This window comes from Lycorma delicatula, chromosome 7, assembly GCF_047948215.1.
Source record: "Lycorma delicatula isolate Av1 chromosome 7, ASM4794821v1, whole genome shotgun sequence".
Classification (NCBI taxonomy): Eukaryota; Metazoa; Arthropoda; class Insecta; order Hemiptera; family Fulgoridae; genus Lycorma; species Lycorma delicatula.
This window is the reverse complement of record NC_134461.1, coordinates 23698214-23715293: the sequence shown is the minus strand read 5'-3', so window position 1 is coordinate 23715293 and position 17080 is coordinate 23698214. Positions and strand designations below refer to the sequence as shown.

The 17080-nt window shown below is 25.2% G+C and overlaps 1 protein-coding gene across 1 annotated transcript in view; it reads right to left on the bottom strand.

The window, feature by feature from the left end:
* LOC142327268 (voltage-dependent calcium channel type A subunit alpha-1-like) overlaps nucleotides 1-17080 on the bottom strand; it is a 902521-nt gene that overhangs the window by 133667 nt on the left and 751774 nt on the right. The window contains exons 30-31 of the mRNA XM_075370151.1: nucleotides 8632-8748; nucleotides 6282-6347 (exon numbers count right to left, since the gene is read on the bottom strand). Of these exons, the coding sequence (XP_075226266.1) occupies nucleotides 6282-6347; nucleotides 8632-8748 (183 nt within the window). The remainder of the gene's footprint in view (nucleotides 1-6281; nucleotides 6348-8631; nucleotides 8749-17080) is intronic.

The window sequence follows — 17080 nt, the reverse complement described above, 5'->3', positions numbered from 1 at the left end:
TGGTTTAGTTTGAAGACAAGTTCAAGTTTGTTACTTTTATAAAGAACCTTTTTTTTAGTAAAGTTATATTCTTTAAAAAAAATAATTTTTACTTGAAAAGTCTTTCTAAATCAAATTTGTCTAATTATCTTAACATTTTTTTTTTTTAATTGATATTTAAAATCAATGAATAAGTGAAAAATTTCTTAATAAAGAATATTGACTTATAAAAAGGTATATTATATTATTTAACAATATCTCACAAGAATGTAAATAATAAAATAAAATAGACAGATTTTGAGCCAAACAGTTTTGTGAATAAACCTAATAAAAAATAAAACATTTATATTCTTTTTTTTAGTGATGTATAACCAATAAAAATTAGTAATTTTGCAGTAAAAATCAACTGAATTACTATTTTATTATATTCAGAATAAAAATTTTTAATAGTAAAGAAAAAAGAATTAGACATTAAAAATTATATTAATCAGAGAAAGAAAATTACTATACTAAAAATCATTCTCCTAAACTATAAAGTAGAACAAAACAAATATAGAAGGAAAGACTAGTTAACTATAATGATTCAAAATAGCAGAATTCTGAATTAATCTACATTAATAGAAATATGCATATTTAATTAAAATATATGTATATAAATATATTATTATAATAAAAGATTGTCTAAACTAATTAATATTTTCAACTAACTAAAACTAAAAATTTATTGAACATATATTTGATGTACTATTGTAAGTAACAAATAATAAAAAAATAATAACATGTGTATAAAATGTTATTAATATAAATAAACAATAAATTTAGGGTTAGATCATTTTCATAACAGCTCTATTATTTGGTTTAAGACTAAATGAGTGCTTTTTGCCACTTTTTTCAATTGAATAGAAAAGATATGTCTAAATTGAGTAGAAAGGGATATTATACATGTACAAAAGAATTTTTATGATTGTACAATTTGTTGCTAAATGTTAATCATTGTTATAACATTCTACACTGTTATAGGATAAATAATAACCAGCATAATTGCATTTTAGAAGAGGAAGATGGATTACCGCCTTTGCAATGACATAATCTGCCTATGTTACGAATTTAATAGGTACAGAGTTGTTATGGAATTAATTCAACCCTAAAAAGACTTTACTATAAATATAATAAAAAATAAAAAAAAATTAAAATTCAATGGTGTAAACAAGTGGAAATATTATAAAATTACATCTAAATGTTTTTTTAATTCAATTGAATCATCTGGTTAACTGATTAGATTATTTAACAACAGACTGTCAGTCCGTTTTAGTAGAAAATTAAGATTCATTTTACACACAAATATTAGGAAAAAGCAATTTCACTTCAGTCAGCAATTTTAATTTAAAAACAATTTTAAAACTGGCTAATAAAGGAATGAAACTCTACATCCACTTTTTATTTAATAATTATTTTACTGTTTACTTATATTAACATATAAAAATATCAGTTTTATATGAACATAAGTTAGATATTAAGAGATAATAAGTATTTGGATACATTTAAATATTTTTATATCTTATGAGATTATTTAAAATATGGCTTATCAGATTTTATAGGAAACACCTGTTCAGTAAATACTTATCCTTTTTTATATAATTTTAGTTAATATAATATAATAATACATAATTTTGGTTAATTTTCATTCAAACAAAATGGAAAAACTTTCATGGATAAATAATTTAAGAATCTCATAATTTTTTGATTATTTGAGAACTTTATGAAAAACTTTACTACTATACACTTTGCTTTATACCTTATTTAAAGTAAAAGTAGTAAAAAGAAACTTTACATTACATCTTACTATTCTTTTAACAGAAAAAGAATTGCATGTTCTCATCTATTCAAGAGATAATAAAGTCAGATATTGTATTTTATAAGATTTAACCCCATAAGAGTTGTTAATCAATTTTTTTCTTTTTTTTTAATTACATCTTTTCAGATATCTAAAAAAAATCCTAGGATTTCAGCCATTGGATTGGAGCATAATTTCTGGTGTCACATTGGTAGGATTTTGTGTCATTGCTGATCTGATCTGATTAAAAAAGGGAAGGTCCTTTTTTCATCATTGGGCATAGGTCATGATTCTGAAAAGACCTTTTCACAAGATCTGGGATGATACTTACTGTTAAATTTATCATTGGTTTCTATAAACTGCAAAACTTATAATCCTAGAGTGGATGTATTTATACACTTTCTGAAAGAGAAGGCTTCACTGGGAAGATTTTGGTGATCACAGATATACAGAACTGGAAAAACTTGGTCAGTCTATTACAATGCCATTTTTCAGCCTTATAGCTGAAGTGGTTTGAGAGCTCCTTCCTGCTTTCCTCCCGTATAATAATAAAAATAATAATTATATCCTGAAGTAGAAGTTATTAATACTCATAAATAAATATAAAATATAAAGGAATACTGTACTGTATTGTACTGTGAAAGTTGCCCGTGCTTATTATACATCTTAGATTGTTTTAATTCTTAGTATTCTTTTACAATGCTACTTAATTCTAGTGAAACTGAAGTGAAATTCATGAACAATCAGTAAATTCATGTATAAATAATAATTAAACCTTTATTTTACTTCCACTACACAAACAAGTTACAATGTTAGTGCAATAATCAGTAATAATGGTAGTGGGTGAAATAATCAGTTAAACAAGTAGTAATTTATTTCACTGTATGAACATAATAATCAAATGCTTGTTTATTAAATATTATATATTATACAAACTCTAAAATGTATGTATAATAATATTTTGAAAGTTTAGGAATAACAAAACCACTGCCTTTTTGTAAAAAAATTGAATAAATAAAAAAACAATTATCGTTCTATTTAGAATAATTTTACCATTAAAAAGAAAATGAATAAATAATTATTTGGTTGTTATAATGTCCTTTAAGTAAAAATGTAATTAACAAATAAAAAACTATAATGTCTTAAAATCTATTCAAAGTATTCAATAGAATATGTACAAGAATTATATAAACAGAAAAAAACAAACATGTAAATGAAACAAATAACACATAAAATATTAATAACAAAAAAAAAAAAAAAAAAATACAATGGAAACAAATAAACATAACAAAAAACATTATGGTAAATATAAGTAAAAGTATGTCTTAAAGAAAAAAGATTTTATCATTTAAAAAATGAATTTACAGTGAGTAAAAATAACATAACAAAATAACAGGAATTATATTATAAAATACTAATATTAATAATGTAATTGTAAAAAAACATAAACTGAATGACAGTACATAAATCACTAAAAGTAACATGACTGTTTTCATTTAAGAGAGCAATAAATAAAAATGATTGTTATTATTAATGTTAAGATAAAATATATATTGCCAACTTAAATAATTTCTATGCATATGCAATTTAATAATTTTTATAAAAAAAAATCCATCCAAATTAAAATATTACTAAATTATATGAATCAGTTTCTGCACTATTTGTCTAGAAGGGTCCTTGTAGAAATATTTTGAAGTTCCCTTATACAGCTCAACAATTCTTTAAAATATATAGCTTTTATGCTTTATCATTATTAATTGGTTAGAAAACTGATAATAATAACTCCAAGGCTACCTAAGATAATGAACTATCAAGCTGAAGAAACTGCAAAATTATTCGAAACATATTCTTCTTGACAAATAATTAAAAAAAAATCAATAAAGAGCAATAAAAAAATAAAAACAAATAATTTATGAACATTATATTCTATAATGGATCATAATTAAATGCACACCTTTGAATAATATTTCAAATTACTGTATTCATGGTCTATGTCAAATTGTAAATTAGTCTATCTACCATTCATAAATATGAATCACGTAGACTGATATCTGAAATTTAACAAATTATAAATTTTAACTTGTCCATTCATTTATTTATTAATGAATGTCCAACTTATTTATAAAAAAATCATTTAATGAATTAATGATCCTCCCTTTACAAGATCTTCCCACAATTAAAAGATTTTCTCTGTATGATTTTTTAAATATAGTAATAAAGTACATGCGTGCTTTATTATATTTACATACATTATATTATACACACACACACACACACATACACACACCTGAATTTTCTTAATCTTCATTTGATACACAGATAATTGTCATAATATAAATTCCTTTAACCCTTCTGTAGTACTGCTTTTAAATTTATTTTATTCATTTAGTATTTAGTCACACATACCTTAATATTATTTTTATGTATTAAGATGGTTTTTTTAACCTCTTGATTAATTTTTTTTATACTACTCAGACTAAACTTTATCTGGTAGATTTAGGCAAATGCTGGAGCAGCTCATTTTTTATCTGTGGAATAGCACACACACACACCCATTCCTGATGTGATTTACGTAATGGTCACACGAAATGATCTAAGTAAAACATTTATTTTATTTATAAATTTTATAAATACAATTAATACTATTAAGTAAAAATGTGGAATAAAGAAAGAAGTGATGCCATATATCGGATAGGACCATAACCTTTCTGAATAAATTTATTAATCTAATTTTAAATAAACTGATAGGAAGATCTTTTCAAATTGTAAGGTAATCATTTTAAAATTGTAAAGGAAACAAAAAAATCACCCTAGGCTAAAATATTCATGTTGCTTAATGTGAAATAATTTTGTTAAATAGAAAAGAAAATCATCATAATTTAGCAGTAAATGTCTATTTTTTCCTCCCAGTTTATTTCTTAACTATCATAAAATAATGTGTTTGCTCCAGTAACAATAGATCAGACATTTCTATATAAAGAACAGCAAAGTTGTCATGATGATTCTAAGAAAAAATAAACTGTAAAAAAAAACTGGTAAAAATTTATTTGCTATGGGATGACTTCCAAAGCAATTCTGTTGTAATGAAAATGTCATTATAATTAATGCAGTGAGTTTAAGTGATCACAAGTTTTTAAATTTAAATGGAAATTACTGTTAAATGGTCAGCAATCACTGTTACTCATCAAAGTTCAAAAAACATAAAAATATAAGCGCATAGTAGTTTTACCTGAGGTGACTGAAATATTGCTGGTGCTGCCAATATTACAGTGGAGGGATAGTATATTATGACAAGACATTACAGTGTTATTTAGCAGTTTTAAAAACAGAACACCCAGATCTGCAGATAAATTGTACATAAAACATTACAAAAAATAGCAAAGAATATGAATTACTCTGAACAACAAAAAATGGCTAGCTAATACTAAATCTGCCAATTCATTAACTTTTGGTAATTAACACGTTATTATTATTATAATGTAAAATTATAAAAAAAACAATAACTTTTAGAAGGACCACAAAGTAGAAATATTCAATGATTATCAGGTAAGTTAAAAACTAAACTTTACAGATCAGTGTGATTAAGTAAAGTAACTATCAAAAGTAAAGTTTAACAAAATCCTGGAGGATTACAATCACAACATATTAACATATTAACATATTAACAATGTCATTGCGCTATCCTGAAACCAATCCAACTGAGCTAATTGGGTGAAAATAAAAATCAGATTGCAGAAGAAAATGTGCCGCAGCTTCAGAATATAATAAAAAAGAAATAGCTTACAAAAAAAAATTCTTAACTGCTAGCTGAATATCATAAGCACCATGAACATACATTAAAAATAGAACAGAATTATTATGAGAAAGGCAGAATTGATAGTATACAAACAAAAAGTTTTAGATATCAACAAATAACAAAGATACTAAAAACATTAACAATAATGCCATTGAATTACAATCATCTTACAGTGATGACATGGTCTGAATAAAATTACAAAATTAAAAAAACCCTTATTCTTCCTTCTTATTTTTATTTTTTATTAAAAATAAAGAAATGACAATACTAAAACCTAAAAATAAAAAAATAAAACTGGTTATGAAATGAAAAAAAAATATCATTAAGGTAGATGAAGGGAAACAGACATATGTTTGCTGCACAGGCATTCATTTGTGCGCATGTGTTTAGGATGGGTTTGTATTGGTACTCCTTGTGCCTCTTGAAAAATCCCGAAAGGCATTTTTCATGAACTAAAAAATTCATTATTATCATACCATAAACAATTGTTATTAGGACTATTGCTGCTGTATAAATAAATAAATTATTATAACAGTGATTTAAGGGTACTTGTAATTTTATAATTAAAATATATATAAAAGGTATGCATTTAATATTAATTAACTAGAAACAAATTTACATTTATAATATCAATTACTTTAAAAAAATTGCAGAATTTTAATATTTACTTACCTGCATACCGATGATGGCGTATATAAAAAATAACATAGCAATGAGTAAACAAACATATGGCAAGGCCTATAAATGAAACAAAAAAACAAAAATTAAACATTTAAAAATTTTAAATTATATTTACTAATATTAAACAAAAATTATAAAATTTTACTTTTTTAAAAATACATCATTATGTCTGAGAAAGACTGAACTGAATAGAATATGTTCTCTTATTCTAGTATATCTTTTCACATTTAATCCACCCCTTTCTCTACACTTTTCAGTTGAAAATATTTTCAAATGCAGAGTTTAAATAGGCGATGAAGTAAATTGACATTATTATAAAAATATCTAAACAATTTTACGATTTACAAAGAAGCTTAAAAAAATTAAAAATGAACTATAACTGCAGACAGCGATAACTGAAGATAACTGAATTACCAGTATAGGGAAACTTCTCAAATCACAATTTCATCGCTTCTCAATGAAATTGAGAGTGATAATTTTTACTTCATATCATAATGCTATTCCTAGCCAAAGTGCAATAAAGTTGTTAATTCACAAGTTCTGAAATACTGGTTCTGCAATGAAAAAAGTCTCTGGTCCTAATCACATCATGAGAAGCGTTCCAAACATTGACTGTGAACTAGGCAATAATAATGAACCCTTACCATTCAACCAGAAAGCATGCTGCAGTCCTTCAATAAATTCTACAGTAAATCAGAAGATTTCTTCATAAGGATTTGAACTTTCAACTATATAAAATGGTATTGATGTAACAGCTAAGTGAGTGTACAAAGTAAATAAGGTGTTATTCTGTCAGAACTTTTTAAACTTATTTACTTATGAAGTAGTCCTGCTAATCAGTGACAAAGTGCACTTTCATTTATCAGGCACAGTGACCAAACAGAATTTTTGTAACTGTTGTGATTTAATTCAAATAGCTCCAGCAGCAGGAGACAAAGAAAAAGATGCATTATATGTATCATTTTGTAGTTCATAAACAACTGTCTGGTGTAGTGAGCTACAGCAAGTATTGGAATCATAGGTGTTTATTTTTTTGAAGAGGAAGGGAATTGCTGACAAGTCACTTCTGTTTGACAAACAGTGGTATTATAGGAATTCCTTGCTACAGAACTGCATTGTCGTGAGATGATTTATCATGATGTGGTTCTAGCAAGATGAGGCAACATTCCACACTACCAGAGAACCTATGGTGATGGTTTGAGAGATATTTCCAGGACATGTAATTTCCACAGGAGAATTCCATCACTGGCCTGTTGCCTGTCAAAATAGTATGCGACTATTTTGAATGGGGTAACCTCAAGTCTTCAGTATTCATTAGTAAACCTAGGGACATTAATGAACTCAAAGTCTCTATATAAGAAAACACAGCCATAACAGACAACTGGTGCAACCAGCAATGTGAAATATGCAGGTCAGACTGCAACAGTGCTTTAAAAATGATGGAGAATATTTGACAGATAGGTTATTTAAAAAAAATGTTGTTACATCCTCAAATAGTGAGGATACTATATAGGATATTAATAGTATATAATATATAAATATATATATATATATATATATATATACACACACATCATGTGTGTGTGTGTATGTTATTTTTTATACTTTTATTCTCATTTTAAAAACTGTCAGGTTTCCTTGACTTACTTTATAATTATAAATGTAAATCAAGAAAAACTTAGCTGTATTACTACTAAACAGTCCTGCAGCGTTCACTACATATACAGTAGACTTTAATATACTTCTCGTATTTTTAATGTGGCATTTTATTGTAGAGTAAAGAAAATAAAATTCCATTTCCATATCCCACACACAAGCTTCAAGCTTATGTGGCGTTACTATCAAAATAAAAATAAAAAAAAATTAAAAACTGTACAGTTAAAAAAAACTGCTACCCTGAAAATAAATGTGCATATCTTGGAGACTACTTGAAATTATTTGAAGGTATAAGTCTAAATCAATACGGAATTTTTAATTCACAATTGCAAAGAAAGAAATAATTACATGCTAAGGTAGTCAAAAACAGTACACTTGTTATGTTTTTTTTTTTAATTTGCAAAATTGAACTTGTAGCACTAGTATCAGTCTGTAGGAATTCAAATTTGTCTTTTAAATAGTATTGCAATTGCTTAAATAAGAGTAAGAGTAAATTATTTAAGTCCATTATAGCTAAAAAAATTTGTATTTAAAACTCACTGTATAGTAAATTTAATTACATAACAATATTATTTAAATAAAAAAATTATTTAAATGTCTCAAAAATACCAATATAACAATATAATCTTTATGGTACATTTTATTAAGAAAAAATATTATTAACATAATACAATAGATAAATTACCTTGAATGACTGTACAAATGTCCACAAAAGAATTCTAATAGTATATCCCTGACGTAATAATTTTATCAACCTAGCAGCTCGAAAAAGTCGCAAGAAACCAACATTGAAGGAGTTGTCCTAAAACATAACATTTTTACAAGTTTATAATGTAAAAACAAATAAAAATATGTAAATATTGATGGTAGTAATTAAAAAATAAAATAACAATAAATAAAAATAAAAAAATTATTATGCAATGTTTATAATGAATTTTTTTTAAGTTAATGATTTTTTTAATATCAATATTTTATGAAAAAAATATGAAAGAAAAAATTAAAATTATTTCATCCTGAGGGAAAAAATTTCTGCTGAAAATATGCAATTTTTTATAAAACAAAATTACATTCAACATTTTAAAACTCTTGACTTAACTAGGTAAAACTGTCAAAACCAAAAAGGCTTAAAAAATAAGTAATATTTTTTCTTAAAATTTAAATAAAAGGATTCAATGATTTCATTTAAATATGGAATCCAGTTCCTTAGTAGAAAAATGCATAAATTACATTGTTTTTATGACAATGAGTGGAATAAAATGCAATGGACTAAAATAGCAAACTTTCATTTGTGTATAATGTATGCAAAGAGTCTTAAGGTATGAGTAACACCAGTAAGTTATTTTCTCTAAAGTATAATCATGTTCATTATCCAGCCAGTTCCTATGTTGAACAAAGTGAATGTGTTGTAGGACTGAATATGATATGCAATTAATTGGGTCTGACATGCAAATGTGTGTTATAGCCAGCATCTCTGCTGAACTTAAGTTATTGAAAGTCAGCTATAACCTAAAACCAGTGAATGCTGTGGTGGATATTTTTAATTTATTAAAATATTAAGCGGCATTAATTGCTAAGATCATTAGCCACTAATAAATAAATATCAGCAATCAATGAAATTACGACCAAAATTTATGAGAACGTGTGACTACAGGTAATGGCATTTTGCCCTTATTTTATGCTAGTCAATTCTGTGGATACTATTCCTAGAGATGTTAGAAGTATTGTGGAACAAATCAGGTTGTAAGGGATGTATTTACCAATTTATCCAAGACTCAGGACTATTTTTAAGTTAGTAAGATAAATATAAAATAAAAAAGAAAAGTATTTTTATAATACAATGTGTCATGTGAAATATTAAATTCCAAGTAATATTTTACACTAATTAGTCCTTTAATATAATTTAAAAATCAAACTAAAAAACAAAAAAAGTATAAATTTAAGAAAAACAAAACTTAAATTGTTATAAACATTTCTCTATAACAATTTCAGCTAGTTATAGCTATTTCGCATCTATACATGCGTAAAATTTTATGTACATTAAGTAAATATGCATTTACATAACCTATGGTTAGTCTTTTTTAACTGTAATATTATCATTAAATAAATTATTTTTCACAGATGACACTAGTCACATAGAATGATTAATTAATATTAATGATTTTGAAATATTTTAAGATTAAATAGCAAATAAAAAAAAAAAGAATACAACAAAAACAGTGTAATATTAACTCTTAATTCATCTACAAAATATAACTAAAATAATTTTAACATTGCAACTGAATAGTTGTATTAAAATACCAGAAAATTAATAAAATTTCCAAAAACAATTTTTAATTTTTTAAATTATAATTTTACCATTTATTATTCCTCCAGTTTATCAAATAGAGTTAATCTTTATATTAGAATAAAATACATCTCAATAAAATATTTCTAAAATCAACTATCTTTTGTTAGTACCATTATATAATTAGTTACACAAATCTAGTATTGTTTATTTAATATAAAACCATATATTTGCATAACTACATTGTTTCTGACTTTTATAAAAGCAAACCACTAACTAATCACAGATCAGCAGTTAACATGCACCATATGTATGTATCAGTCATACCAATATATTAGCAGTAAAGAAAATATTGATTAATAATCAATTTCTTTTATGTATTTATAACAATTTACACACTAAATCAAAATTAAAAAAAAAGAAAGAATTGTGCTAGTTTCCATGAACTTAGAGTTTATAAATAATTACAGGAAAACATTCTTTATCTACCTAATATACACTTAATTAACTAGCAACAACTTTCTGCAAGAAGGGGAACTGATTATAAATTTTGAAATTATTGTTACACATTTGGTTACACTAAATCTTTTTCTTAATGTGGCATGCATTTAATTATTTATGCACAGTCGACAGTACTGATTCTTTGAAGCCCTAGTTATGTAGAGGTATAAAATTATTATTTTCCGATGTATTTTTGCTTTAGAACACATATATAAATGAATTCTTGACTTTACATATTGAATAATTAATTAAAAGAAAATTAATTTTCAAGTAAACTGTTATGAAAAAAAAAAATCAGAACCAAATGATAATTAAATAAAATGCTAACTGCAAATGGTATGGTATCTAAAATATAATTTTTTTTTGATGGGATGGATGCAGTATTAAAAAATTGTATTTATTTAAATAATGAAGATTAGTTCCATGTAGGCTTCATCATTAACTAATCACACAGAATAACTTAATTTGGTGAAAATTTGCATACTTCAAATGTCACTGTTAAGCGTGTCATGTCACAGAAAAGAAAGATTAGAATAGGTTTATTTATTTTTTAATGAATGTATTTATCAGGGTAGCTTGGTTTATTCTGCTTTTAGAATCTAGGTCAGATTACCTATACAACATAGTGCTACTACACGTACAAACTGAAACCATGAATTTTTTTCATGATTGTCTTATTTAAACTGGATTATAGTTCTCCAGGACTCCTGATGTTATGAATGTATTAGAATAAATTGAAGAACTAAGAGCATACAAACAATGAGTTTCAAGAAATAACCAAGTCTGTTACAAAATGTATCCACAAATGATTACAAAACATTAAGTGAAACAAGCATTGTTGACAAGCTTTTAAGTGAAAGCTTGTCTAAAAATAGACAGTAGAGATTTGACTGCAGAATTCTGTTTTAAATTAGAAACAGTACATTAAATAAATAAAAAAAATATTTATTTGTTTATATTATGATTATTATTTTACATTATTTACATTACATGAATTTTGGAGCTCCTACTTTATACACTGACATACATACATACATACATACACACATACATACATACATATAAACATATTTTATGTACATTGCATATATACCAGTTTTAGCCAGTTACATGTTTTAGCCAGTTATATGTATTAATAGAAGATTCTCATGTGTCACTTCTCAGGTCTTTTATGTTAAAATATATACCCAATACATACCCATAAATATCTTACTGAAATAAGATATTAAAAATGGGGTATAATTATTAGCATGAACATGTTTTTTTCCAAACAGATGATTCACTACATATGGCCAACTATTTGCAGAACACTTTATGATAAGTTCCCAGACGACTGGATTAATTGTGATGGGTCCACTTATTGGCCACACAGATCATGTCTTACGATCATCATGTTATATGATCATCATGTCTTATGACTATAATCTCTCAAAACCTCTCTTATGACTAAGACATTAGTCCCATGTCTATAAGACTAGAATTCTCAATTTTTTGTTGAAATTACGGCAAATATTGAAACTTAATTCGAGAAATTAATGCCAGCATGTTTCAATGTGTCTGACAAGAGCATGTAACATGATAAATTATTATTTGGACATTCTGTATGTACCAAAAGATGTTCATATTGTTGTTAATGGCTATGACAGAACTAATATTTTCTCTGTAAAATTTCATCAATATCATTGTTTTAAGTTTATGAATAAAGTTTTTAAATCAATACAAAGTTATAGACAAAATTAATAGACACTGTATATTTCTATCTAAATATTATTTTATTATAAGTGGATAAATATTGAAATTATTTAGTTCACTTTATTTAATACTAGAAGAATGTAAGGATTTTATTAGTGGCTATGTGATTGTCTCACAACCTTTAACATATTGTTTATATAAAAACTTGTAATAAGTAACGTAAATGACAAATTTTATAAATAAAGCACCAAAAAAATATTATATTGATAACTGATTACGTTATCTAAATGAAAGTACTAAAAAATTAAGTTGATAATACTTTTGTTAAGAATATAGCGTTGATAAATCTGTAATTGTAAAAATCTGATGTGGACAACACATGACTTCCTTGTATGCCTATTAAATTACATTTACACATTTTTTGAAATGATAAGTACCAAAAAATTTTATTTCATTAAAAATTTCTGATATTTTTTCTTTTTTTTTTTGTTATTGAATTGTTATTTATTGCACTTTTTTTTACAATGAGAAGTTAATAATTATAATCAATATATTTAAATTTAAAAAAAAAAAATTAAAAAAAGGGAGTGAAGTCTGATTTGAACTGATGTGCCTTCCCCTAAGATCCAAATATTTCATTAACTAAAATTTTATTTGGCTATAACTTTGGAACCAATGAAAATAAATACCACTTATTATATATTGTTGAAACGCTCCCAATGAGAGCTTATTACTACAGTTAAGAAAAAGTCCAAAATCCAAATTTTTGGGGATTATGGGCTTTTTTTGGACACTTTTGGTTCAATTGATTGCAATCAAAAGGGGAGATGTACAATTAGATGTTACAGCAGTCCTAAATCCAATTTCAACATCCTTTGGCTAATTGTTTTTGAGTTATGTGAGATACATATGTACATACAGATGTCACACCAGAACTAGTCAAAATGGATTCAGGGATAATCAAAATTGATATTTCACTGAAATCTGGAAACCGAAATTTTTCACGATCACAATACTTTATTTACTTCGTACAAGGAAGGAAAAATATGATTTCATAGGAATGATAAATGTAATAGATAATTAATTACAACAACAAACGAATCAGTTTACAAATTTACTACTAAAAAAAATTAAATGGCAAAAATACAGAAATATTAAATGGCAGCTACTACTAAGTGTTACAGAGGAATTTATTTCTTCTTTATTTATTTCTTTCTCTATAAATTTAATACATCCAAAAAAATATGAATTTTATTCTTAATCATTTTAATTTTATGGGGTTGTTAGGTGATCAGCGTTTACAATTCTTAACCTGAATGAAGATGAAAAATGAAAAGGATGCAGTAAAAAATCCACATTCTGAACAAGTAGTATAAAAACCACACATGTTTTAAATTGTTTAAGATTACAGAATATTTTTTGTAGTCTGCATAATGAGAAAATGCAGAAATTATGAGGAAATTACCTTGAACTGGTGTTTTAAAACTATATAATACTTTTTTCGAGTACACTGGCTTTTCCAAAATATATTCTCTCTTTCTTTTTGGTTCAAAAATCTATAAAATAGATTTTGTTGTTGTTTGTTAATTTCAAACTCAAGATTACAGTCTGAGAAGGGTTACACACACACACACGCGCGCACACACACACACACACACACACATATACATATACAATTTAAGCATATTACATTCAGAACTTAAAATCATAGCAGTTTCATTTACTTGCTTATTTTTAAAGTCAGAAACTAATGCATATCAGAAATATTGAAACCAAATATTTCTACTACTTTCATCTATTCATTATTTCTTTCAAGCAATAAGCTCAATATAGCTTTATATTTCATTAAGTTATAAATAAAGAAAAATCGAATATTACTTCTAAAAAAAAAAGTCTAAATTAAGAAATAAATGAAATTAATGTTAAGCTAAACTTTAAAGTTAGGCAGTAAATTCATAATTTAGAATACACTCATTTAATTAAGTAGAGCATAGACTATAACTAATTAACTATTTTATAATAATCTTCATGAAATAATAATCTTCATTATAACAATCTTCATGAAATTAGTTTTTACTAATTTAAATATTTATTAAATATTATCCTATTCATAGAGATTCTTGTAAAACAAAAATTTACATTATCAGCGAGCTATGAAATCGTTAAAAGATATGAAAATTAATTAATAACAATTATGTTTTAGTTTCTGATTTTATTCAGTTACAGCAGGTTTAGAACCAATCACAATTTCAACTGTCTATTGGAATCCATTCCTTCCAGTGGCGGTTCATGTATAGTCACTGTGGAACTGCAGCACCCCCTACTTCCACTTGATAATATCAATAATATTTAATATAATGAGTCCTTTTTTCTTTAATTCTTTATTTATACTTGTACAATGTATAATCCTTAAACATAATGTCAGTAACCATCCCCCAGTTTATGAAAAAGATACAAAAATCTTTGTATGGAACTGTGCAGTTCACAATTCAAGCAGCATGGTGTTTGGCTGTTGTGTGAATATGTACATAGGAAGCTGCATGCGAGACTGCAAGAGAGAGAGAGAGCACTGACACTCCTGGAGTGCCGACCCTGGTGTGCTGGTGGAAGGTAGTTGTTTTTACTCCGTGTGTGTATGGAACATTCCTTGTTTGTTCCCTTTTTTAGTTTAGTCGGTGAAAGGAATATAAAAGCTACTTAGTCGTTTTTTCAGTATTGATCAGAAGATGGCAGAAAGCAAGGGCCCTTATATTGCCAAATCTGTTCAAAAACACACTGGAAGGACGAAAGAGTTTTAATTAGTAAAAACTAATTATGTATTTGTTTGTATGTACATAGAAATATAAATTAAGCACCATTGAACTATAGTGTTTTGAAGTGGACATTTTATTATTTATTCAGTTAAACCGAATAAGCACAAAGTGCTTAAAAATCGTGTACCAAATTCATGAATGTGACAATGTGTAGAAATAGATTATTATCCTGCTTCCAGCCATTCTATTTGATTCACTTTTTTTTCGGTTCTTTTATTTTACAGAAAACTTTAACCATGGCCTTGAAAAGGCCCAGAAAAAAAATTTCTGCAGCAGCATCATTTAAGTATGATAAATATTTTTTTGAAATTTCAGTTTTTTTTAAAAATCAAATTGTATTCAATTTCTTAATAAACTATGATCAAAATTTACATAAATGTAACAAATATGGTAAGGTAGTGATTACAAGAAAATGATATTTTGCAATCATGTACTCTATTGTGTTTCTCAAATATCAGAAACTAAATTTAAAAAAAAATACAACTTATGTGAATACCACTGAAAATGATATGTAAAAAATATTGTTGATGTGTTGAAAACAAGGAACACAACTGACTAGCCATTAGGATGCAATAATATTTTATAGACAATTCATGAGATATGTTAGAGACTTGACAGTATTAATGAACTATTTTCATGAAGATTATACATTTAAAAGCTAACTATGTTTAATTTAAATATATTAAACTTATAATTAGAATAAATAATTAATTATTCACAAAATTTATCTATTAAAAACAATATAATCTACACATACTTAATACACATAACAAACACACATAAGTCTAAATCTAATGGAACAAACATAATTTTTAAAAAAAATATAGATAGAAACAATTGCAATTAAAATAATCAAAGGTTATAAAACTTCTCTTTCAAATTATAAATATTATAATGTAAATTAAATAATGATAATCTAAAAATAAAATAACAAATACTAGCATATTCATTATTTATTATAAAATAATATTAAAATGAAGACATTTCATGCTGGACACAAATCAACTCAACTTAATTCAAAATAACAATCAGTAAAATCTAGAACAACATAATGACATACACAAACAACAAACAATGAATCTCATTTTAATGCTTATTAAAATTCATTAACATATTTCACAAATATTTATGTTTTATATGATTTTTTTGTTGAAATTTATCATGCAAATAACTCCTTCTAATTTCTCTACATAAAATATTTTAAAAATTAAAAAATAAAATCTGGAATAAATATTATTAACAATTTATTACTTACCATCTGTGTCATAAAAATTATTTTATGTTTATTTTTTGGAAAAATAGAGATAGGCGACCAAATTATTTAAACTTGGTTAACTACTTGCATTTAAAAATAAGCAAACAACTAACTGTTGTTTATATTGTACACATCATAAATTGAAAAATCAATAGAATTACATCCCTCTAAATTCTCCTTCTTTTTTATATTTTACTAAATTTAGTTACATATTTATATTCAAGAACATATAAAATTAAAATTTAACATGCATTCAAATTTTGAAACGTAAAGAATTTTAAATAAATTTTAGTTTCTTAGCCAGAATAGTGCTGTAGTTGAGAATATACTTAATGAACATAATGGCAGTGTAGCGAAATCTCAAATAAAATGGGGGGATCTATTTTATTTGAGATCTCAATTAAAAAAAAAAAAAACTTTAAATTTCTGTAATTCTAAACATTTAACTTAATGGTAATAATAAAATCATAATACTAATAATTATACAAATTATTATAATACTAGCATTTTAATAATAATAATACATGGTCTTTTTTTTAATAAGTTATAAATTAATTGATTGATTCATATGATAATCTGGAAATCTCAA